Source organism: Epinephelus lanceolatus, chromosome 23 (genome assembly GCF_041903045.1).
Source record: "Epinephelus lanceolatus isolate andai-2023 chromosome 23, ASM4190304v1, whole genome shotgun sequence".
Taxonomy (NCBI): Eukaryota; Metazoa; Chordata; class Actinopteri; order Perciformes; family Serranidae; genus Epinephelus; species Epinephelus lanceolatus.
Window position 1 is genome coordinate 26,939,467 of NC_135756.1, and position 26,036 is coordinate 26,965,502.

Genomic DNA, 26,036 nt, shown 5'->3' on the forward strand with positions numbered 1-26,036 from the left:
AACAAATCTCTTCTGCTTGTTGCCTCTCCCTAGCAGTGGTTTCCTAGCAGCTATTTGACCATGAAGGCCTGATTGGCGCAGTCTCCTCTTAACAGTTGTTCTAGAGATGGGTCTGCTGCTAGAACTCTGTGTGGCATTCATCTGGTCTCTGATCTGAGCTGCTGTTAACTTGCGATTTCTGAGGCTGGTGACTCGGATGAACTTATCCTCAGAAGCAGAGGTGACTCTTGGTCTTCCTTTCCTGGGTCGGTCCTCATGTGTGCCAGTTTCGTTGTAGCGCTTGATGGTTTTTGCGACTCCACTTGGGGACACATTTAAAGTTTTTGCAATTTTCCGGACTGACTGACCTTCATTTCTTAAAGTAATGATGGCCACTCGTTTTTCTTTAGTTAGCTGATTGGTTCTTGCCATAATATGAATTTTAACAGTTGTCCAATAGGGCTGTCAGCTGTGTATTAATCTGACTTCTGCACAACACAACTGATGGTCCCAACCCCATTGATAAAACAAGAAATTCCACTAATTAACCCTGATAAGGCACACCTGTGAAGTGGAAACCATTTCAGGTGACTACCTCTTGAAGCTCATGGAGAGAATGCCAAGAGTGTGCAAAGCAGTAATCAGAGCAAAGGGTGGCTATTTTGAAGAAACTAGAATATAAAACATGTTTTCAGTTATTTCACCTTTTTTTGTTAAGTACATAACTCCACATGTGTTCATTCATAGTTTTGATGCCTTCAGTGAGAATCTACAATGTAAATAGTCATGAAAATAAAGAAAACGCATTGAATGAGAAGGTGTGTCCAAACTTTTGGCCTGTACTGTACGTTAAAAAAAACACACACACACAGAAAAAAAAACATTATAAGACTATTAAAGGTGTATTAGAACCAGAATATATTTCAGGTTTGAGAGCCAGTGGCCACAGACCATCTGTTTGTAGGATGTTTTTTTTAATTGTACTGGTTGGGAAAGTTTGTTAAGATTGTTTCTAATATTGCTAATGGTCTAATGCAGTGATACTCAACTTATGGCCCATGGTCCAAATCTGGCAATCTCGTGCCAGGTAGCCGCCATCCATTTTCTATTTCACAATGAAAATAAATTGATTTACACTGGGATTCTTTTTGGGACTTTGAATGTGAATAAAATGTCAATGTGTTTTTAAAAAGCAAAAAATAGAGTTTGTTCATTTAAAAAAAAAAGTGCCAGGGGGAGGTTGTGGCTGAGCCCTGAATAATCTCAAATCCTAGTGACACCCCATACTCACAGCAAATGTCGAAAGGTTGAAAACAGGTATTTATTCTATATACTGTTAAAAATGATCAATTAAATATCATTCATTTTTAGTTTATGTTTATAAACTGGGCCCTGGCCTCCTTACATTTTTTAAAAGTGGCCCCTTGGGAAGTTCAAGTTGAGTATCTTTGGTCTAATGGTATAATCGTCATTGCTTTATGTTATGAAGATAGTCAAATCACACTCAATTGATACCTCACCTTTACCACAAACCTTCTACTTTTATTAATTTATCAATTCCATCATTTTATATATAATTTAAAAAAATAATTTGTTGTGCTTTTATTTTGAAGGCAATATCCCCCAGTTTCCTGTATTACGCTGGTTACGTCTGTCTAACTTGACTGCAGATCAGCTGCCACCTGCAATTGTGTAAACGTCGTTAATAGCTGCGCTGTCGGCACTTTTTCGGGATTTCCACTTCTCACTAACAATTTTATGCGCTAAAAATCCTCCTCCTCCCTGACTGTATAACGGTACACTGTATAATGACCCTAAATCGAGCCTTATTGTGGCAGGGCAGGTTGTTATGGCAATGAGGAGAGCTGATGGGATGCTGCTCGCATCCAGTCCGACAGAGGGAGAGGTGTGTGTGTGTCCGGTCAGGACGTGGCAGCAGTAAATTCGCAATGCACCAACTTGCTGACAACAACCATCATGCACCCATCACCATTTGGGGATCCCCAAAGGCGTCGGCATGGCTCAGCGCAGCTGCCCCGGGATCAGCACTGACCCCCCGGCTGCTGCTGCACGTTCACCTGGGTTTAACCAGCCCGCATAACACCTGGATTACAAAGTTTCAGTTTGCAGAGGAGCACTGATCCCCCTGGACTCTGACAGCTGCAAGCGCTGGGGTCAGCTCAGGCCGGGTTACTGCTCACACACACACACACACACCAAGTCTGGACCTCTGGCGTTGTTAATGTGTGTGTGTGTGTGTGTGTGTGTGTGTAACACTGGAGGGAGGGAGAGAGAACAATGTGTTGCAGCCTCAGCTGCTCATGAGTATTCTGGCTGCAAACTACTGCAGCTCTTCCTCAGCAGCAACCAAGGAAAACTCTTCTCCCTCCTCCCCCACATCCCCGTCCACCTTCCTCCCCCTCCTCCTCATCCTTTACTCCAAGTCAGCACATCTGACCTCCCCTTGATGCAAGATGATTACCTAGCTGCAAAGGAAGGAGGAGGGGAGGCAGGGAGGCCATCAGAGAGATGGTTAAAAGGAGGATGAAGGTCGAGAGAGATGAAGGCATCGACTCCCTGTTTGAAGCTTAAACCCTGCCATAAATGTTATGTTATCATCTCATTGGCTGTGCACTAACATGTCAACCTATGTCATTTAATGACTCGGTTCCCCTTTAAAGACATAAGATAATTTGACAGATCAGAAAGGCACAGACTGAGGGCTAATTCCATCACATTATCTCATCCACACACCGCTCAGGTCACTAACTACAGGCTTTTTTTACACAAGACACTTTGACATATCACAGTTACAAAAGCACGTGTATAATAAATAACATAGGCTAGATGATTGCTGACTCTCTGGTATTATACGTGCTGGCTCACTGTCAGCATGTCATGGCTTACTGGGACACTTGAGTAAAACAGAGCCAGCGTTAATGCTGTTAGTAACACCTGTGCTTTTTCTACTACGACATGTCAAAATGCCTGCTGTGAAAAAGGCTGATAAGGTATACTATTGCAAACAGTGAATGGGAGTCGATATGTAAGGAAGCACCATCCTTCTCAACAGCCGCTATTGACTTTTGCAGTTTAACATTATCCACAGAACCTCTTTCATCCCAGAAATATCCCATAAATAAATAAATAAATTTCATTTCCTTGCCCTGGATGTGAAACGAACATATATTAAAACAGTATTGGGATTTGATATTTGAAATTCTGAAAGGGATTATTGGGTTTGAGATCCCTTGTTGACCTCAACTAGCCAAAGAAAACCAAATCTCTTTGATTGATACCTTCTGGTCTGGTTTCAGTAGTTACATGGGAAATATTTATTCTGTTTTTTATTATTTCTTTTATTATGGTCTTTGTTGGGTGGTGTGTGCGGGAAGGATTGGTCTTGTGGGATTATTATTTTGTTTCATTTTATTATATATTATAACGAAAAATAAGAATTCTGTGTCTTCTCCCGTAGACTGCTTTTTGTGCGACAAAATTCAGTAAATAAACTGTTAAAAAAGATCATTTCCAATGTTTCCCCAAGCACTTCATAAATCTATCTAGCTAAATAAAATCGTAGTGGGAGGTGTGGAAGAATGTATTATTTGCCTACATTTAATTAAGCTAACGGAGAAGCTTGTTTGGCAAAGAAAGAACTCTTCAATTAGCCTTTTTTTGTGTGTTTTTCAAAGCTTTAGGCTAACCTTCCTTAGCTTCTAGGACTGTGATTCTTTGGCTCCACCTACAGGTTTTACGCAACTGATGAGATAATTTCTACCTCTGAGGAATATTTGTTCATGTTTTGATCTATACTCAAGGTATGTAGCAAGTATTAACTTTAAACCTGATTTTTTGGCCACTTGGGGGCAGCACAACAAGCTGGAAACTATCAACAAACAGCTGCTAAATAACATTGCTTTGAAGCCTGTTTTCCTAACAGCCAGACAGTGGAATTACAATTTATGGGTCTGTCATGTGATGCTACTGGCCCTGAAAAGGCTTTCCTTTTAGACTTACATGTCAAAAGAGACGTCTGTATATCATTGAATACATTCTTTTGAGTGTCACAACCTCTGCGAAATAACTCGTTTTACTATCAGAATTTGATTCATTAGGTCCGGTAACATTTCATGTCTAGAAAAGCCAAATTATTTCACCACCAATCAAATTAGCTAAAGGCTCAACTGTAAGTTAGCTACTAGCCAGCTAGCCAGCTAGCCAGCTAGCGTCTAAGCTTGTGAAAGTCTTTAGTGCGCCTGCTCTATGAACCCAATGATGCAAATGATACAGGTAAATTCACACTCGGAAGATCAAACTTTTTTTGGCTTTACGTGCCAATGAGCAACGAATGAACGGGACCCCACCTCGAACACTGTATCAGGTTCTCTTTATACATCCATCCTGTTCTGTGCTGTGTCCGAAACTGTGTACTATGCGCTACATACCCAACATGTGTACGATCGTTCAGCATACTTTTGTCTACCTAAACAGTATGTATCTTTTTGGACGAGAGCATCCTTGCAATTGGAGATGCGCAACTATGGCGCCAACCAACAAATTTTTAAAAATACATCACGCCTAGCTAAATGAAATTGTAGACTTAAATGGAAACGTTATTGTCGTTACAAAGCAGTCTTGGTCTCTGTCCACCGTTGCACTGTGGGGTATGTATGTTAGTATAGACGTTCAGACGCAGCCCTGACTTCTGAGGGAATGATCTTGCTCTGTAGCAGCTAAATGTTTCACAATGTTCACCTATAAATTGCTAACTTTTTCTTCTGCTTGATACTGGTTATGTAGCATACAGTCAGTTAATAATTGCTTTGTCACTGAAAATAGTTAATATGTCTGAAAATGGCACTCATGGGAGCCGCCAGAAAACCAAAACAATGAACTGAGAGATTCTCCGTGGAGCTGAAGGGCACTACAGAACTGGCTAGTAATTCTGTGGCTTTAGCCCTATGAGCCACACCTTTTATATAAATGTAGTCATTTGATCCATTGTATACATAAATATTTGTTATTGCAGCTTTAAGTTACATGAAAATACACACAGTTGCCAGTTTATTAGGTACACCTAACTAAAACTAATGCAGTCTTATACATCAGCCCTGCAAAAACTGATCAAGTCTGCATCGCCCTAAGGTTTTTCTGATGTTTTGTCCAGTTATTTAAACGCCTCTCAGTATACATTAACACAATCAACACCTTCTCTACAACAGCTGAAGCAAGAACTGAACATTATAACCTTCATAAAGGAACATTTAAGTTTAAGTTTATTTACTTTATTAATCCCCCTGAGGGGAAATTCAATGTTTTCACTCTTGCTTGTCAATTACACACAGGTCCGAAAGACACACACATGCACAAACAGGACCTATACATGCACAAAGTGGAGAGATGCCAGAGTGAGGGGGCTGCCCTTGGTCAGGCACCCCAAGCGGTTTTGGGGTTCGGTGCCTTGCTCAAGGGCACCTCGGCAGTGCCCAGGAGGTGAACTGGCACCTCTCCAGCCACCAGTCCACGCTCCATATTTGGTCCGGACGGGGACTCGAAAAGACAACCCTCCGGTTCCCAACCCAAGTCCCTATGGACTGAGCTACTGCCTTATTTATTGCATTGCTGTGTATAATACCACATTAGTTTTAGCTTGGAGCACCTAAAAAATGGCAACTGCTTGTACATCTTTTCAAGAAAACTGAATATGCTATATAATAGCCTCTTTTTCTGTGTACATTAGTTCATTGCAGAGTGGAGTTCGTCATTGGCTAAGCTTTATATTTACTGGTAAAAAACCCTGTGTACAGAAACTGAAGCTCATCCTCCACCACCGCAGGTCAAACCAGGATGCCTCCTCCAGGTCTGGCTGGTTTGTTTACAGCCAGATTTCATTTTTAAAATGATGATTAATGTGCAACATTCCCCGCAATATATGCCTTGTACACTGTTTCCCGTCCACAGCCTTTCACCCGGGGAGCTGTAACTCTCATCACACCAGCTCTTTCCATCTCCCTGTAATTGCTCTATCAATTCAGCAGAGGAGAAAAAAAAAAAAAAAACCCAACCCAAAATTAACTGCCCTGCATTGTGCATGCACAGCTCATTTAGCTCCCGGCGTAATGAGAGCCGTTGCGTAAAAGCACAATCAATTTCTAATGTGCCAGTTTACAGCACCCACCAGACTGACAGCTGAACCAATACACGACAAGAAGTTTAATGGTGTTTTGTGGAGCAACAGTCTACAGCGATGCATGATGGGAGAAACAGGACTCGAAAAGAGCGCCCGGAGCGGCTCGGAGCAATGAGTGTGTCAAAACTGTTCAGGGGAAATTGGCAGGGAGAGATGGAGGAGCAGGGATTGCTGGGGAGAAAAATTAAAGGTGACTCGGTGATGAACAGCTTTAGTGTTAAATAGAGAGGTCTGTCACAGCCTCGCAACACACAAACATGTACAATTAAATGTGTGTGTGTCCAGAGACACTGTCTGGGCTGCGATGAAGATACATAACTATATTACACACTTATTTCAAAGTATAAAAGCAGGCATCCTTTACAGTATTAGTGAATACATCCCCTTTCAGTAACACAAGCTTTCCCCCCATAAAAATAACTAATCATGCCCGTCGAACTGACATAAACGGCTAATCGACACTGCAGAGGCCTCCCTCCACTGTCTCATCGAGCCATTACGATCAGCAAGACGGTGCTCCACAGTGTCGGAGGCAAAGAACAACCCAACAGAAAATAAATCCTCAAAGAGCCATCAACATGATCTGCTAATTTAACATGTTCTATTAGACTAACACGAGAGAGCTATGAAGGAAACCCAGGGTACACAGCGTACTGTTCACAGATGAGCGTGAGAGGATGAAGGCTGCGCTGAAGAATAAGCTTAAACAGGACAGAGGGTGAAGAGTCACTTCATGCAGAAAACGTTATAGACGGGGCTGGTGACACTAGCAGCTGTTCTTCAGGTTTCAGAGGAACCGTGTCACTGTGGAGTGTTCTCCTCCTCCTCCTCTTCTTCAGATTCTTCCTGTTGACTTTTCTTCTGTGGAGAGGCAAATAATAATAAATAAAATGAGAAAGCCTGTGAGTTTATCTTCTCTATCTCCTTTAACTTTAGCTTATATTGGAGTTATGCTATGTAGCATGTGAAACAGAGTATGGTGAATGCGCTAGGAAAGGTAGTATCAACACTGTCTCTACCTGGAGCTCGTATGTACGGAGCCTGGGTTTGTTGAAGGTGGCAGTGCTGTTTGGGCTGAGAAAGCCATGTGTAAGTAAGGTAAAGGAGGTTATTGGGTTGGTGCAGGGAGCAGTGAGAGCTGGCATTAGGGGAGTGACTCTGGGACGCCAGATTATCACTGTCTAGCCCAACTAGACAAAACATTGGTGACAAGAGGTTCCCACCTGATGACCCCAAAGAAGATGTTAGTTATCACTGCTCACTGGTCTGTATAGTTAAGCCTTGCCATAATAGCTTATCATAGGGTTTAGGAGGTTATTCACTGAGTGCTGATCCTTTCTCTAGAGCACAAATTTCTTGTGTTTATTTGAACAAATGACTTCTGACCCCATTTGAGTATGTGGAAGGTTCACATTGGAAAAAAGACAAGAACGCCAACATAGGACAATTCTGAAAAACCCTAGATTACATTCAATGTCACCATTTTAATAGTCTTACTCTATTATATCTGCACACAGCATTGCCAGATGCTGATGGGAAAATTTACAATCAGTGGTTGGTCTCATTTCAGTCAATTTCTTGACATGATCAGATTGGCGAAATATGGATCCTTCGTCTGTGTTTTTGCATCTCTTCTAATGTGACCTCTTTCTAGCCTACCATGCTTGGTGTAGGCTATGATGCAAGCTCAGCATTACTATATGAGCTTGCTTAAAAAACACCAACAATGGGATAGATTTGTTGGTGTGTCAAAAAGATGTTTTATAAAATTACACATTTCCATTTTTTCTTACGATTATGACTTACGTGCAAAGATTTTGCTCAGTGACAATAATTTTAAGCCTCTGGTACAATATTTTATGATTTTCCATCTGGAAACCCTGTCTGCCCATGGCAACTACAGTGTGGTTTAACTCAGAAACCTTTAGAGTAAAGTAATAGCTGATTTTGTGACATACATATGTCTTCATGCACCACACCTCCACGTAAAATGACACATTCTCTGATCACTGTGGGCAGGAAATGGGATTAAGGAGCGACTCCATCACAAATATGACAGAAGAAGACAAGCAACCTGTGCTCTTTATAAATCTCTGTAGCTAAACAAATATGTTTCCTCTTCAAAATGCCCGGGATTTGTCATTGCGTAACTCACTGCACAAATTAGGTGCAGAGTCCTCCTAATTTCATCCAGTACGTACATGTTTTGGTTCCTGTGAATCCCTTATGCATCGGTACACCATTTAAAAGCACCATAGGAATGGCGGACCCTGCCACTGACAAAGCAAACTACTGTATAATGAAGCAAATAGTGAGTATAGATATACTTAATCCCAATCGTGGAATCAAAAAGTGGGTTTGATTTGATGAAACTCTTAAGGACTGCAACTTTAAGGTTAGAGAACGTTTACAGATATGTTAAAGTTGTTATGGTGAGGCAACTGCAACGCTTAGTTATGGAAAGATTGTGATTATGGTTAAGAAAGAGGCCTACAGTATGTTAACTGCCAATCTGTGGTGGGACATGAACTCCAGGCTCCCGTATGAGTCAGACTTGGTACAGGCTCATCCACCATTTGTCGAGTTAATTCTGATGCTCGCCAAAATAAGACAGCCCCCCAGCCTTCTGTGGCATTGTGAAGCAACAGGACAATAGCTGCAAGCTAAATAAGCTCATGAAAAATGATCTGTACAAACAATATCCTACCAGTTTGAGGAAGTCGATGAGTTTGAAGGCGTCTTCTCCGGTGGAGAGGTCGACAAAGTCCCGTGGGATTCTGTAGCTCAGACAGGGACTGGGCTGCACCGTCACCTCGCTGGTGGTGCAGCGAAACGCCGGTCCCTCCTATACGTATGAAACAAAACGTCAGTTTTGATTCATTTATCGAAATTCAGCATCACTACTATAAAGGTCAAATACAAAGACTTTTCTTGCTGTCCCGCTACAAATTTCGTTTTTCAGAACAAGTGTGTCATGATGGCTGACCTGCTGCTGTGTGAGTTCGCCGCCAGATGTCAGCTCCTCCCAGGTGAACAGCAGCGAATCTGTCACCTCTCCGAACGGGTTCACGTCGATGAGCCACACCTTCCCCTGCAAAACACACACAAAATAGATAAGTGTAACTAAGGTTGCAAATGTCTTCTTTTTTTTTTAAATGCCTTTATCAAAATTCATCACTGTGCTTACCTGGCTATCTCTGTAGACATCAAACACAACTGTTAAACACAAAAAAACAAATATAGTTATCAAACATGTGTCTGCTAGTTTCACAAAGACACACCTAAAATTAAAAAAAACTTGAAATCATTTCTAAGTGAAAAATAACACACTGGATGTTTCCCTGCATTTTCTCCTGGCCCAGTATCCTGTTTACAACTATAAATATTAAATGACTTAAAAAAATGAAGCAATCTGTTTCTGTCTGAGCAGAGCTGGAGGAGGTGTGAAGCTGTCTACAGGCTAGAGCAAGAAAAACGGATGCTGGTGCTCACAGTCTTCGTCCAGGAAGTTGTACTGGATGTGCTGGCTGAAGAATCCCTGTATGGCGTGACAGATCTCCTCCTCCTGCTTCAAGACGTGCTGGTAATACTGAGTGTAGTCTCTCTGGGAGATGGCTGGGAACAGACACATACGCCATCAGTGGAGCTCAAATTGAATTTTATAATTGTTTCTAAATTAGCCTGCTGAGTAAAAGTACAGCTCGAACATCATTATTTCGCTGTAACATTGGAGGGTTTTTTTTCCCCAAACTAATTCCCTTTTTAGATATATTCAGCTTGGAGTGCCCTCTTGCTGTTTTGTGCTGTAAAACAATCCTGCATGTTTCCCTTGTTATAAGACGTGGTCACCTCTTCAGTGCAACGGAGATGTTACCATGAGTTTGTGCAGAGAACTTTGTTGTTCCTCACATGCCTCCACAGAAAACAGCGAACAGATTGATTTAGTATACCACTGGTCCCCAATCAATCACTGAATCAATATGTTTGCTGTTTTTCATGGAGGCATGTGAGAAAAACAAAATTTCCCTCATGAATTCAAGGTAACACAGCGTAACTAACTGATGTACAAATGGTCAATTTGTGAGTGAAGTGTTCCTTTTTTAAACGCAAAAGTAGCAATACTACAGTGTAAAAATACTCTGTTAGAGGTAAAAGCACTGAATTCAAAATGTTCCTGAAATGAACGTACAAAATTATTAGCATCAAAATATACTTCAAGGTATATATATACTTCAAATCTCTATTTGCTATAAAAAGATATAGTGGAGTTATGGCGTCCTGAGCAGAGAATGAAGCCGCACCCCCTCTTTGTGTTGTAATCTGAGCTTCTCTGTTATTTGTTGTTGTAAGCCAGTCTGACCTTGCCTGCATGTGAGTCCTTAGCCCCTTTTACACTGCATTTTCAAGGTGGGAATTTCATATTGTTATGCCGCCTTGCTGTTCTATATAAAAGGTATAATTGCGGAATGGGAGAAGTGGTCTACCCTTTAAGGTGGGATCGGAGGGGGGAACAGTGTAGAAACAAATTCTCTATAAACGGGACAGCCAACGGGACGAGATAGTGATCAGGATGACGTACTATGAGTGCGACCAACTGCAGGAGATTTAAAAAGTAGCTGATAGCAGTTAGCAGCTAACTCCAAGAAGAAGAACATTGTCTGAAAAATTGGGAAAGCAATGAGGTCCAGGAGTTCCTTATTGTCTGGGCAGAGGACGAGATTAGCCGCCATAAAACAGAGACAGTAAAATGATTGTTACTGCAATTCTTATTATTTATAGAGCACTGCAGTCGCATACGCTATAGGCCCAAACATACTCGGGCGGAACGTACGCGGAACGGACTCCGGCGAGGTCCGTGCGGACTCAAAGCGGACGTCCGCAAGCCCTGTGCACGCAAAGCTCAGATTTTACGACTGCGCGGACTCCGCTCCACCCACCAGTGACTACTTGGCATGTATTTTTCACATCGCGGGATTTTTCATGGACATTTTTACAGGAAACTACAACGTGGAAGTGCGCTCGACTATGAAAGCCCGAATGACTGCGGACATTCCTCGTGGAGTCCGCTCCGCTAATAGTACACCTGAGTATGTTTGGGCCTTATACGTCACACTAGAGGCATACGCTGTTGTGTCACATGTCTCACTTGTCATGCCTCTTTTGATTCCTCAATGCTGACATGTTGTCTAAAATCACACACAGGAGCAAAATGATGCCACTGTCGTTTGGTTCCGTGTAAGTATGTAAAGGCGGCATAATGAAGGGACTTCATAGCGGCTCTATAGGACGATCTCTGTGTAAAAAGGGCTCTTGTGTGGGCGTCCCACTAGCTAGCTCATCACCGCCATTTTGCACTGCACTCATGCAGGGGACTAGGGCATCATGTAAACAAAGCGCCCACGCTCTGGTTCCTCCCCAACGGTTAACCCTGTTAGTTCTGTCGGCACTGTTACCATTGTTTAGTGCTGTTTTTGAAGTTAGCATGGTTAGTTGCAAGCTGCCTGCTCAGCCACATCTGTGCTGAGAGCCAAATCCAGACAATTCATACACTCTGAATTTTGCATTGTGCCCCTTTGATGTACCACAAGTACCACTTATACTGAATAATGTATGTGCATATTACTGGATTATAAATAGTGATGCATTATGCATCACTTTAATAAAGACTGGAAGGGCTGATAAAGGTGGAGCTGATTTCAAGTGATTGCTGGGTAGTTCAATGTAATCTATAATAATTACACATCATAATGTTTTAGTTGATTAAACCTGTATTATTAATGTGAATCTGCAAAGTCACTAAAGTTATCAAATAAATGTAGTGGAGTAAAGAGTACAACATTTCCCTCTACTATTTTGAAAATAATACGCTGATGATTATTTCAAAATAAAGACTGGTGAGTGGAGAATTTTTACCGATCAGTTTGTTTTCCTTGACGAAGCAGCGAAACTCTCCACCAGGAATCAGCTCGCTCCACTTCCTCAGGACCAGCTGGGGACAGAAGACAACACAGATAACATCCACAGGGGTGTGAGAGTTTGTACACAGAGAGCATTCGACCAACTGCAACATGGAGGAGGTGGTCGAGCTTTTGTCAGTGCATGATGGGACTTAAAAGTCAGTAAACACATGATAATGATATTAATATTAAGTTAAAAATACCTCATAGTTTATGACTGGATCTGGGGAGTCCTGGTCACTGCATACAAGAAATCTGCACAAAGAAATTAATAACATTTACAACCGTTAAACAGAAACAACAATGTCCTGTTTGGTTTCACTCTAATCGAATCAGTCACAGTTTGGCTGCTGCGTTACGCTCAGCAAGTTTGAGAGAGAAGTTTTGTAAAAGAGTCCAACAAACACGCATATATCACACTGCCTTCTCTACTCACACAAACAGTTTTCCCGAGGCTGTGCGCCGCAGTAAATCACTCGCCGCACTAAATGTTTGTCATGCAGAGTGCAGAGGCATAAATCTACATCGCAGCAATTTCTCCAGCTGCCACTTGTGTTTTACTGCAGACTGAAATAAGCTCACATATACCCAGCCTGGTTATTTTTTTGATATCAGTTGTCATCTAAATGCAAAATCTGTGTTTGTGTGTGGGTTGATGTTGTTGGATGGCGAGGCTTACGGCTGCGTGAGGTCGTGGGTGATGAAGTCTGAACTTTTGAAGAGCAGGAATATATCACTGAGGCTGTGACACTGCAGGGAACTGTTCAGAGCAATCCAGTTAGCATCCTGAAAGGGACACACACACACATACACATATACACACATGCACACACGCACACATGTTAAGTTATGCCTCAATCCTTCAGGCTGGCAGTGGTACAAGCAGCAACTCTATTCTTCAATGCACTCAAATGCATGGGGCTTTTCGCCAGCACATAATTGGGTTATGCTAAAATAATAATAAAAATAACTCATGTCGACACTTAGGTAATGAAATCAACTCTCTGCTAACTTGAAATGAAACAGACAAACATAGTGTTTTCTTTTTTGTCAAAGGAGCAGTGTGAAAGATTTATGGGGAATTAGTGGTCTCACAAAAGGGGCGTGTCTCTGGAAAACATAATGATTCTTAATCTTGGGTGATTATAGACCCACAAAAAGTCATACTTATTATATTATATTCCATTTCTGCCAATATATCCCCCTAAATCCTCCACACTGAACCTTAAAAGCAGCTGAGTGCAGTATTGTACCCGTGGGGCGCTCCAGTTAAGTTTGGGAAAGACACGTCCACCCAGGGCGTTTATGGCCTCCAGCACTTTAGAGTTGAATTCTGGGAACTCCGGAGCCTAGCACACACAAAGCCACATAATTACACAGTGATCATAATTATTGCATTGTTTAATGATATGTATGAGGTGATGCATTACTGCAAAGAGCAGTAATGCACCATAAAAGTGAGGTGGAATACTTCATGCTCATGTAAATGGGGGTTTCAGACATAAAAAAATGTTTTATCAGGTAAGAAATAAATTAAAGGGACAGTTCACCCCCTTTAAAAACATATTTTTCCTCTAACCTGTAGTGCTATTTATCAGTCTAGATTGTTTTTGTGCGAGTTGCCAAGTATTGGAGATATCAGCTGTAGAGATGTCAGCTTTCTCTCCAATATAATGGAACTAGATAGCACTCAGCTTGTGGTGCTCAAAGTACCAAAAAAAATACATCTGAAAAACTCAACAGCAATGTCTCTTTTGAGCACCACAAGCCAAGCACCATCCAGTTCCATTTTATTTGAGAGTAAAGGCAGACATTTCCATTACTTGGCAACTCACACCAAAACAATCTAGATTGATAAATAGCACTACGGGTAAGAGCAGAAACATGTATTTTTGATTTTGGGGTGAACTGTCACTTTAAGAATATGAGGTAATGAGAAACACTGAGTGTACTTACAGTGACAGTGCTGGTTGTCTCATCATCTGACCACTAGAGGGAAGTAGAGAGCATGAAACAGGATTGGAGAGTAAACATCAACATGAAAATACAGTTCTAATTGTTGACTTCATTCTTTCACTGTTGCGTTAGTGCTATAAAGTTGTGGCAGCACAAAAAAAGGTGATGTCATAAGACAGCTAATTAATGAAGATAATATGTTGACATCGCTCCCTGATAAAAGTCTCTAAAAACAGACTACAAAAAATGCATTTACTCACTAATGTTTCAGTATAAGTCAACTCCTCATTTTTACAAAGTGTATTATATCTCAGAGTTTCCTACTTTCAAGTAGCTGTGGCAGGCAAGCATGAAGCTGATAACCTAAAAACTCTTCAGAAGAGGTTTCAGTGCCCCAAGGATGATCTATGTGCCACTTCAGAATTTGGCCTTTCAGCAAATTAAAAACCAGTCACAAATAACTGCACAAATATCTAGTGTACATAATAAAAAGAAGTGACAATGTGATTTCTTAAATTATAGCAGAATTCTGATCCTTTTCGTGCAAATCTGTAACACAAGACAGGATGAATACTGTAGGGAGCTTCTACTGGACAAACAACCTTAGTCTCTGCTGCCGTACCTGAATGTCTTCCTCTGCGTCCGAGTCGCTGTTGTTAGTATGTGTCTGCTGTGTGTTATGGTCACTGAAGGGAGGAAAAACAACAGATGAGTACTGGTCAATTTAGCAACTGCATTGGGCACAGAACAGATGTGGAATCATAATGCACACAGAATTGAAGATACCCTGTGCACAGGCATGCCTCTCTCCTGGGGCCATCCAGTGCCAGAAAAACCATATGAACCAAAAAGGAAATCAAAATTCCAACATACAGGATACTCAGATTGATACTTAATTTGTTGACAGCTTACATTAAAAACAAAAATAGGAGCAAACTATGTGTTTCACATATTACTTCATCAGATTTGCTCTGTGCTTTATTGCCATCATGTGTGCCTTTGAAATAATCATGTGCTGCTGAGCAAAAAAGTGAAACAGGTGCTGTAATTCTACTACACAAAATTAATTTCAACATAAATATTACATTTTACATGATAATAACATACAATTAATATACAAGTACAACTGAGGATGAGTTCAGGGTGTCTGCAGGTATCAGACAGTTAAATTTAATGTGTTTTACGACCTGTTTAACACACCTTTTTTAACCAAATCTAGGACAGATAAATCATGTTTTACTCATTTAAGCATCGACAGTAAGCACTGCAGGCAAATAGTGGTTATGTGATCTTGTGCAGAGGTTAGTGTTATGGTTATTATAGTGAGTAAAGTCAATCTACATTTTGCCAAAAGGTAAGTGCAAGTAGGAAGCAAAGTGATAGTATTATAGATTTTTAAATGTTTGCAACATTAGAAATGTGGACTTTTACACTGAAAAGCTTCACTCATTTTCACAAAAAGAAATTTAAAAAAAATGATAAATGAAATTAGATAAACTGTAGTATTTAAGACCTCACATATTCAAATGTAAGACTGTGTAATGACTTGTATGGCCTTATTGTTGTAACAAGACATTTTAAGACTTTTTAAAGACCTGCAGACACCCAGGAGTTGATCCAGACGGCATACATGTCCATAGAGATACCATTTATAAAGAACAAACGCATTAATATTCTAATGATAATGTATCAAAAACTAGTAGAAAAAAAGAACTGAAATTGTATAATTTCAAGACACCAGTAGGAGGCGAATATTATTTACAGAGAAGTTCTAAAATATACAGTACAGGCCAAAAGTTTTCTTTATTTTCATGACTATTTACATTGTAGATTCTCACTGAAGGCATCAAAACTATGAATGAACACATGTGGAGTTATGTACTTAACAAAAAAAGGTGAAATAACTGAAAACATGTTTTATATTCTAGTTTCTTCAAAATAGCCACCCTTTGCTCTGATTACTGCTTTGCACACTCTTGGCATTCTCTCCATGAGCTTCAAGAGGTAGTCACCTGAAATGGTTTCCACTTCACAGGTGTGCCTTATCAGGGTTAATTAGTGGAATTTCTTGCTTTATCAATGGGGTTGGGACCATCAGTTGTGTTGTGCAGAAGTCAGGTTAATACACAGCCGACAGCCCTATTGGACAACTGTTAAAATTCATATTATGGCAAGAACCAATCAGCTAACTAAAGAAAAAGGAGTGGCCATCATTACTTTAAGAAATGAAGGTCAGTCAGTCTGGAAAATTGCAAAAACTTTAAATGTGTCCCCAAGTGGAGTCGCAAAAACCATCAAGCGCTACAACGAAACTGGCACACATGAGGACCGACCCAGGAAAGGAAGACCAAGAGTCACCTCTGCTTCTGAGGATAAGTTCATCCGAGTCACCAGCCTCAGAAATCGCAAGTTAACAGCAGCTCAGATCAGAGACCAGATGAATGCCACACAGAGTTCTAGCAGCAGACCCATCTCTAGAACAACTGTTAAGAGGAGACTGCGCCAATCAGGCCTTCATGGTCAAATAGCTGCTAGGAAACCACTGCTAAGGAGAGGCAACAAGCAGAAGAGATTTGTTTGGGCCAAGAAACACAAGGAATGGACATTAGACCAGTGGAAATCTGTGCTTTGGTCTGATGAGTCCAAATTTGAGATCTTTGGTTCCAACCGCCGTGTCTTTGTGAGACGCAGAAAAGGTGAACGGATGGATTCCACATGCCTGGTTCCCACTGTGAAGCATGGAGGAGGAGGTGTGATGGTGTGGGGGTGTTTTGCTGGTGACACTGTTGGGGATTTATTCAAAATTGAAGGCACACTCAACCAGCATGGCTACCACAGCATCCTGCAGCGACATGCCATCCCATCCGGTTTGCGTTTAGTTGGACCATCATTTATTTTTCAACAGGACAATGACCCCAAACACACCTCCAGGCTGTGTAAGGGCTATTTGACCAAGAAGGAGAGTGATGGAGTGCTGCGGCAGATGACCTGGCCTCCACAGTCACCGGACCTGAACCCAATCGAGATGGTTTGGGGTGAGCTGGACCGCAGAGTGAAGGCAAAGGGGCCAACAAGTGCTAAACACCTCTGGGAACTCCTTCAAGACTGTTGGAAAACCATTTCAGGTGACTACCTCTTGAAGCTCATCGAGAGAATGCCAAGAGTGTGCAAAGCAGTAATCAGAGCAAAGGGTGGCTATTTTGAAGAAACTAGAATATAAAACATGTTTTCAGTTATTTCACCTTTTTTTGTTAAGTACATAACTCCACATGTGTTCATTCATAGTTTTGATGCCTTCAGTGAGAATCTACAATGTAAATAGTCATGAAAATGAAGAAAACGCATTGAATGAGAAGGTGTGTCCAAACTTTTGGCCTGTACTGTATATCTTAAACATGGGAAGGGAGGGAAAAAGGGATTGTGCTCAGGAGGGGGTCACAATGCACACTTACATGGAGAAAACATGTGCTTTGAAATATGCTACTGTGAACATAACTGCAGGGTCAATCTGTAACATCACTTGTGTGCTACAAAAACACATTTAACTGTGTGATGTTTCTAACACACAGCAAGTGCCATTAAAATATCAATATAGGAGCAGCACTCTGAGATGGAGCTCAACTTTGGCATGCTTTCACATTTATTCAAACAAAGGCAACTTGAGCAGAATTTGTATGTGTGCGTGTGTGTGTGTCAGTGGCATCTTACCTCCCAGAGACTACCAGTGTGCCATCGTCCAATAAATATTCTATTACATTCTGAGGCAGTGGGAGAATCTGACTGCAATGAAGAGGAAGAATAGCACATGTAAATACTAGAATAAATACCAGACAACAGACGTGAGAGGAAGACTGAGGTGCGAGGAAGCTGCTCTGAAAAGGATTTAAACAAATATGTAGTGACAGACAAGATAAATATAAAGATTGGCAATAAGACAGAGATGGCAGCTAGCTGTTATCTGTCTGGTAGCTAACGTTAGCTGTTGGCTAAATGTACTGGGTTTTTTTAAGATACAATAATTACAATATGTCCGGGAATATCTTTACAAACGTCGGCTGTCTACCTTTTAATCGTGTGTTTCTTGAATATCGGATACCAAACCGAAAACTGACAGTTGACAACTTGCTCCTTCTTCATGCTGCAATATCCTGTAAAAGAAATGTGTCCATCAGTAAATATCTTCCGGTCCTCTGATATTTTGGAAAACATCGAAGCCGAATTCTCATTCAACACCTCAAAATTTTGAGACAATACAGCTATCTATTGGCTCTTTCGTGAATTAAATTTATTAGAATCAAAGCAAATTATTAAAAACTCACATTTTTATGGCTAGAATTATGTAATATATTTGTGTTTACAGAAGGGGAAGCCTTTTTGAAGTGCACAATGTGGGCGTGGTCTATGAAAAACCGCTGATTTGAGACAGAGATCGTTTATTAAAATGAGGACTCACTCAGTACCTTTAAAAAGACAAGCGGAACGTCAGTTTTCATCCACGTCTTGGCTGTGTGTTGCTGCTGTACGTGGTCTTTGTGTGTTCCATGTAAACTGTATTTGACACTGTATTTAGTGAATATATAAAATAAAATAAAATAAAATAAAATAAAAAGCATGACCAACAAGATGGGAGCCAATCTTTTCGGATACCAGCCAACATTTTTGCTGTCAAATAACCACATTAATTTGTTTAAATTATCTAAAACTCCAGAATTATCCAGAAACGTTGCGTAAAGTAGCAAAACATCAGTGTCCCAAGTCACAATAGGATAAAACTACACTCCGATGACGTTTGCGGTACCCGGAAGTGGTGACAGAGTGACTCATCTGCGCTTTATCACCATCTCTACCACAACTACTACAGTTTGGAGTTCACGTGAGTCCAGTTTAGTTTGTTCATTTAAAATGATTATTTTAAAGTTTTTAAAGCACAAGTACTGGACCCTGGTAGCATAATGAAGTGTATAGCCGCTAGCTGCAGTAAAATAAACAAAGTCTCGAGTAGAAATGGTGAAATGTAAGGCGGGAAGTTGAACCTAGGTTAGCGTCGCCTGTGGCTGTAGCAGCTAACTGAGCGACTCAGGATCAGAAACGTCTCGTCAGTCCTGTCATGGTGTTTATAACTCTGTGTTTTGTTCTCTTGTTGAGCTCATAGCGAACTGTGTTTTAACATAAGTGTTTGGACTCGACTTTCCTCCAATTTCAGTTGTCCAGATACTGAAGATGAGCAACTGTGAGGAACCCAAAGTGAATATTACTCCACACATAGTGAAGGAGGAGGTACGTCTGATTTTATTTTGTGTTTCAGTGAGTTATAAGGGATGTGTCTGGACAAACTCAATGAAAGCTGCCTTAAAATGCTCCACATGAGCACTGACTTAAAGCTGTATTATCCATTGGCAGTTTTAGTAGCTACGTCTGAGAAATCTAATCCAATTTAGTACAATACAGAGCAATGAATCCTGTTGTTGTGAAATTTAGGGACTGTTCTGTACTTGTCAGAGTAGGAGGGTGGCTGGGTTGTGACTTTATTTTATTATTATTGTGTTTTTTTACAGTTTCTGGCTATGATAAATGGTGTCGTTTTGGTGATTTCTAAAGAAAACATGACTAACACCAGGTTCACACTGGACAAAGAAGCGCTGCAGAGTGCGCTGATTTTCCGTGTAGTTCTGCCCCCTTGCTTTTGGTGCCCATGTTAACCAATTGGGCTGTGTACACTGGAGATGATCAGCAGCGATGGTTATAGAGTCTGATCTATATTTTCCGTGAGTCTTGAGCAAATCTCTGGCAGGAAAACACACTGAAAATGTGTTGTATATGAAGTATATAAATATATATAAATATATATTAAAAATGACATAAATGATCTGACTATATTAAATAATATAATATGCATCTCATGCTTCCACATATTTGTCAGAGCTGTGTCTAAACAAGTAGTGAGAGAGAGGAGCAGAGACACACACATGCGCACACACAAGCTGACAGAGACAGAGCTCTGCATGTGATATAAACAGAGCAGAGTGCAGAATCACTTGCTGACCCGCATGGAAAAATGCGCTACTGGTGTGAATGGCCAAGCGACTGCTAACAATCAACAAATCTGGGCACTTCTGCGTTCAGTGTGAACCTGGTGTTAGGCATGTTTTCTTTAAAATCAGTGTTAAATACAAAATACAACTATTTAAATTTGTAAACCCCTCCCCTATGCCAAAATAAAAAACACAAGTCCCTTCCCAATGCTTAAAAGATTATTTGACATGCTTCCCCCTTTTTGCACAGCCCTTTCCTCCCTCATGAATAATGAACAGTCCCTTATAATGTTCAGTTTTGTTGCGGGTCTAGTTAGTGTTGGACTTCTTTACAGAATCAACAAATCTCTGACAAATGTTAAGTAACACTGAAAATTACAGCTACAAGCTTTTTTGTATCAGATTCCATTGTGTTGTAGAGACTTGTCCAAAGACCTGATGACTCTCTTCATAGTAACAGTTTCATCACAGCATAACAAAACCATTTGGTGCCATTTAAGTGATCTTAGCTCAGTGTGTTGTCTGTCTATGTTGTAGCTCATGGCAACAGGAAAATGGGTGAAGCTGGAGAAGACGACATACGTGGATCGTGCTGGACAAACCAGGTACTGTTTTGTCTGTGACTGACATGCCCTTACGATCACACAGTTGGCTCCGTGTGGTTAAATTTACTTATTGTAAGTTATTAAAATAAAAGCAATGTAATGTTACACGCTTTCTGGATGCAGTTTCACTCCATGTTTTCATCCACCAGAACCTGGGAGACTGTGAAAAGGACAACGAGACAATCCAACACAGACGCAGATGGTGAGCTGCTCAGTCCAGTCGGACTTGCATTGACAGTTAGGTCAGAGGTGTATTTGTGCCGGCTGTAACACGCTTTTCTTTAGGTGTTGGAATTATCGCCCTGCTGAAGCGGACGCTCCATAAAGACTGCGTGGTGATGGTGAAGCAGTTCCGTCCCCCTATAGGATGCTACACTCTGGAGTTTCCTGCAGGTCAGAAGCGATTTGACAATTTGACACCCAGCTTTTAATGTCATGAAGTTTTTTTTTCTTCAGGCCCTGAAAAATTTGATGTCTTTCATTTTCCCCCACACAATGGGGCTACTGGGACTTTTGTAAACTATTGATACTATAGTATATCTGTTTTTGTTTCTGCTGTTCTCAGGGTTGATTGATGAGGGGGAAAGTGCAGAGGCTGCTGCCCTGAGGGAGCTAAAAGAAGAAACCGGCTACAAAGGAGAAGTAGTAGGAGTCACTCCAGGTACCCTCAAACACACATAACCTAGTATGATTGCATAAGCTGCCCCTCTTTTTGCTGTATCTTATCTCCTGTGTGTGTGTTGGAGAGGCTCAGGGGTCAGAGGTGCAAATTGGGAAAGAAGAAACATACAGTACTAGTATTAATGTAACTGTTTTTATGGCAGTGACTTGTCTGGACCCCGGTCTGTCCAACTGCACCACCCAGATCGTCATGGTCAACATCAACGGAGATGAGGGGGAGAACATCCACCCAACGCAACAGCTTGGTGAGGAGACAGACAGGATCCATTCACTGATTCCTACTCACTGCTCTAATTAAACATTTACTCGTGTACTCTTTTACCTCTTGTATACATGCTGCAATTCCTTTTACATGTTGGCTAATTCAGTTTCTCACCCATTGCTTCAACCAATCATTTTCACTCAATGTACCCAATGCAAAAACCTTGCAAACAGATTTTCCCTCCATTGGCACATATGAGAGAACATGTCAAAACAAACAGAACACCCACAGATACATTTTCTTATTTGATGTTGGCAAAACAGAAGTGAAAGTGTTTCAGCTAAAAGTCACTGTCAGCGTGATCCATCTCTTGTAGGACTGCTGTTGGGTTGCTTCTTAGAATCTTTTGGGGTCCCTTCTATATTATGATCCCTTATTGAGATTATTTATATTACATATATATTTATTCTTGGTATCTAATCTTGTAATTTATTTTTGACCGCATGTGTACGATATATTTTTCTGGGCTCAAAACAGTTTAAGTTAGTTGACAGGGTCATATAGTTTTCTATTAGTTTCCTTTCACATGCTTTTCATGCGCAAACTTTTTTGTAGATGCAGTTTTTCTTTTATTTCATATTTTTCTTATACTCCTGAGACTATATGACTGTGTCATATAGCTCCGTATCAAATTGCTATTTATAGTTGTTTAATTTGGACTGGTTATATTTACATTGCATAAGTGTTTATTCTGGACATCTTTGCTGTGACATTTTTCTATGTCCTCTGAATAATTCACACTATTTGAGCTAACAGGATCATATAGCTCTTAAATTATTTTTATGCATCCGTGTTGGCAATAACCATGGCCAGAGGCATAATGTTTGGGTAGTCCATCTATCTGTCTGTCCCATTCTCATAAAGGCGACATCTCAAGAGCACCTTGAGGGAATTCTTCAAATTTGGCACAAATGTTCACTTGGACTCAACAATGAACTGATTAGATTTTGGTGGTCAAGGGTCAATGTCACTGCGACCTTGTCTGTCTCGCTCTTGTGAAAACAGTATCTCAAGAATACCTTAAGGATTTTTTTTTTTTTTTTCTCAAATTTGGCACAAACATCCACTTGGACTCAAGGATGAGCTGACTACATGTTAGTTGTCAAAAGTCAAGGTCACTGTGTCCTTATGTCAGTCTCATTCTTGTGAATGCAATGTCTCAAGAAGGCCTTGAGGGAATTTCCTCAAATTTGGCACAAATGTCCACTTGGACTCAGCAGTGAACTGATAAGAATTTGTTGGTCAACGGTTGAGGTCACTGTCTAATAGGATAAAATTATGAAGCGATGGCAATATATATTTAAAAGGCAGTGCTCGACAGTGCGAGCGTTTCACTCACATTTGCGACTAAAAATAGGTGTGTGCGAACTGTAAAAAATATTTAGGGGCACATGTGCGCATAAAAAAATCAGCCGAAGCAGCCTATATTTTCGTCAATAAAAAAATATGATAATCTAACCGCAAATGTTGGAGGAACTCCAGCCGCCTTCCCTCTTCCCTCTTCCCCGCTTGACACGGTTATGGGCGGTTTTCCAAGCCACTGTCGGCACAATGAATATAAGTCCCACTATCGGCAGGGTGGAAATAAGTCAAAGTGTGGAGGAAGCGGCAGACCTCCGGGGAAGCCTGCTCCGTTCTCCCCGCAGTTAGGGACCGTTCGCCATGGTACCACTGCTGGGCAGGGTGGAAATAAGTCCTGCAGCGTTTCAGAGGACCTGGAGAATGTTTTAGGATAGTAATAACATTATATAAGATAATCACATTGCAAAGATAATATATATAAGATAATAACATTAAAGACAAAATTAAACTGCAATACTTTTTCAAAACTTGATGATTTTACCTTTCTGTATATTTTGTATGCAAATTCATTAAATAATTTTGCTTGGCTGTCGGGTGGGTGGAAATAAGTCAAAGTGTGGCAGAGAAGAGGGACCGGGAAAAGCAGTGGACCTCCGGGGAAGCCTGTTGTGTTCTCCCCGCAGTTAGGGACCGTTCGCCAGGGTACCGCTGCTGGGCAGGGAGGAAATAAGTCCTGCAGAGTTTCAGAGGACCTGGAGAATGTTTTAGGATAGTAATAACATTATATAAGATAATCACATTGCAAAGATAATAACATTAAAGACAAAATTAAACTGCAATACTTTTTCAAAACTTGATGATTTTACCTTTCTGTACATTTTGTATGCAAATTCATTAAATAATTTCACTTGTAAATGTCTATTTGCATCACATTTATTACGGAAAACACATTATTTGATCAATTTACATTGTGCCCCTAAAGTTCTTTGTTTCTCCTTACTTTTTCAACTTAGGAGCACATGTGCTCCTTGGGAAAAAAGTTAGCCTCAGGCCCTGAAAGGTCAACTTCACAGTGACATCATGATATTCGGTAAAAACACTTTTCTGGCTCAACGTCATATTTCAGGAACAGAAGGGGAGACGTTTGGTCAGATAGATTGTTGTTTCTGATTGTTGCGGACATACCTCTCACTGGAGAGTGGCTGTAACTGGGCGGTTCATTCACAGATGGATCCCTATTATGTAATTTTGTATACTCTAAAGTGACGTTTGAACCTCATCTCTTCATACGAACTGCTATTTCTGCTTGTTTGATTATACTGACAATGGCTGTAACGTAAAAAAATGTTGACTAATTTTGTTCTCTTTTATTCTTCCACAGGTGATGGAGGTGAGTTATTTTCCACATTATATCCAAAATAATCATTTTCTCTCATAAAGCAAACCATCACACATGCCTTCATTCTCTCTCTGCAGAATTTGTTGAAGTCATTCTTTTACCTCTCGATGAATTCCAGACGAAAATAGATGGTGAGTGATGTTGTTGAGAGCGATACAAGCATTCGGACACACTCACTAACTCACGTTTGCTTTATCCATCAGTTCTGCTGAAGAAAGAAAAAATCGTGGTGGACTCTAAAGTGTACATCTTTGCCATGGGGATGGTTCAGGCCTTCTTTAAGCCGAGGGAGCTCCCCATCCTGAAGCAGTGACAGAGAGCATCCAGGATGAGGATGAGAGGAAGAAAGAGTTGTTTCTGTTACATAGGGCTCCTACACAGGACTGGGAAGAAGGAAATATAGGGCTTCCCAACTGTAATAAGGAATTGTATGAAAAGATGTTGTTGCATTGTGGTTTTAGACCTTTTGTAACCTCATGTTTTAATATTTGCTCCTATGATCATCCACAGAGCAGTGTGGGAGTTAGGCGAAGCTGTGTGTAAATCACACTAAACACATTCAAATTATGAAATGGAAGTCTTGAAAGCGAACCTATGGAGGAGCCCTGTTAACACTACTGTGTACTGGACCACTTTTTCTCAGTACAGAGGTACTATCACACACCCTAAGGCCCGGAACATACTCTGGTGGGGCCAAATCTTTATTGTTTGCACTTAACACAGAATATGTTTCCGCCTTTAGTCTTGAATGCCTTACATGACAGATGACAGTTTTTATGAGATTAACATTTAGTTTGACGAGATGCGGTTTGTTGAGATTTTTATCGAGTGATCGTGAGACATTCCTAATGTACTGTTTTGACCAAACAAATCAACCTCGAAACACCTTTCCTGTTGAAAACTGGCTGTTGCAGAGGTGCGGTGCAGTTCTTGCTACATTTAGTTTGGTGTGTTCTTCTTTTCTCATGGATAATTTCATGCAGACTCACATCCTGTGTCTGGATTTTGTCTAAAGGCATCCTGGGGACTTAAGAAACTCGCTGACTTTAGAGGAAATCGATTAAAAAAAAATCTAAAAAAACATGCATTGTGATGATGGTTACTTATAGTTTTGATTGGTATATTAACAACAGTGTTAACAATCAAATGATGGATTTTTCCTGTGTAACTCAACTGTAATGTACAATAGATTAACTCTAAGTGATTAATAGGATAATAACTCATGCTGTGTCCCCGATCCCATTGTGGTGAAATTAACTGGATATTGATGCTGTACTTACCTTGGCAACTAAAAATAACTGACCAATGAATAAATAGGATACAACCTTTGCTCTTACCTGAATCCGTGTTTCTGTATCACACTGACATGTCAGCAACAACTGAGCAAATGATAGCAGGGAAAGACGTTTCTTAAAGTGCATGTGCATGAGTTCATGTTTATTATTTAGTCTTGATGTACTTTACAAAGGGCATCCTGGACTTTCTAGTGATGTAACACACAAGGGGGTGTGACCAATAAACACATCTGTCTTTTCAAAAAGAGGGGAATTGCACATGCACGTTTAAATGGCAGAAGATGACATTATTTACACCCTACCTAGCGACCATTTAGGCTTAGAAGTGACACGTAAACTAGGGCTTCGTAAGTTTTAGCTATTTAGAAAATACTA

General features: G+C 40.7%; 2 protein-coding genes across 3 annotated transcripts; one reads left to right on the top strand and one right to left on the bottom strand.

Moving 5' to 3' along the window:
• Nucleotides 1-6,367: 6,367 nt before the first annotated feature.
• On the bottom strand, nucleotides 6,368-18,306 carry cdc123 (cell division cycle 123 homolog (S. cerevisiae)). Of its 2 annotated transcripts, none has more exons than XM_033614214.2 (13): nucleotides 18,149-18,306; nucleotides 17,794-17,865; nucleotides 14,708-14,771; nucleotides 14,086-14,118; nucleotides 13,383-13,478; nucleotides 12,809-12,915; nucleotides 12,333-12,384; nucleotides 12,086-12,161; nucleotides 9,665-9,787; nucleotides 9,360-9,388; nucleotides 9,159-9,263; nucleotides 8,880-9,017; nucleotides 6,368-7,030 (listed from the first exon to the last, which is right to left on the bottom strand). In XM_033614214.2, the coding sequence occupies exons 1-13, from the start codon at nucleotides 18,292-18,294 to the stop codon at nucleotides 6,974-6,976; spliced, it is 1,098 nt and encodes a 365-aa protein (XP_033470105.2). In that variant the 5' UTR covers nucleotides 18,295-18,306; the 3' UTR covers nucleotides 6,368-6,973. The 2 variants fall into 2 exon arrangements, with proteins under 2 accessions (XP_033470105.2, XP_033470104.2); XM_033614213.2 differs by having other exon boundaries at nucleotides 6,368-7,033.
• A 546-nt stretch (nucleotides 18,307-18,852) lies between these two features.
• nudt5 (nudix (nucleoside diphosphate linked moiety X)-type motif 5) lies at nucleotides 18,853-25,702 on the top strand. The gene is made up of 10 exons (XM_033614297.2): nucleotides 18,853-18,958; nucleotides 19,289-19,362; nucleotides 20,655-20,722; nucleotides 20,872-20,924; nucleotides 21,008-21,115; nucleotides 21,288-21,383; nucleotides 21,547-21,648; nucleotides 24,349-24,357; nucleotides 24,444-24,497; nucleotides 24,570-25,702. The coding sequence occupies exons 1-10, from the start codon at nucleotides 18,868-18,870 to the stop codon at nucleotides 24,677-24,679; spliced, it is 765 nt and encodes a 254-aa protein (XP_033470188.2). The 5' UTR covers nucleotides 18,853-18,867; the 3' UTR covers nucleotides 24,680-25,702.
• Nucleotides 25,703-26,036: the final 334 nt, after the last annotated feature.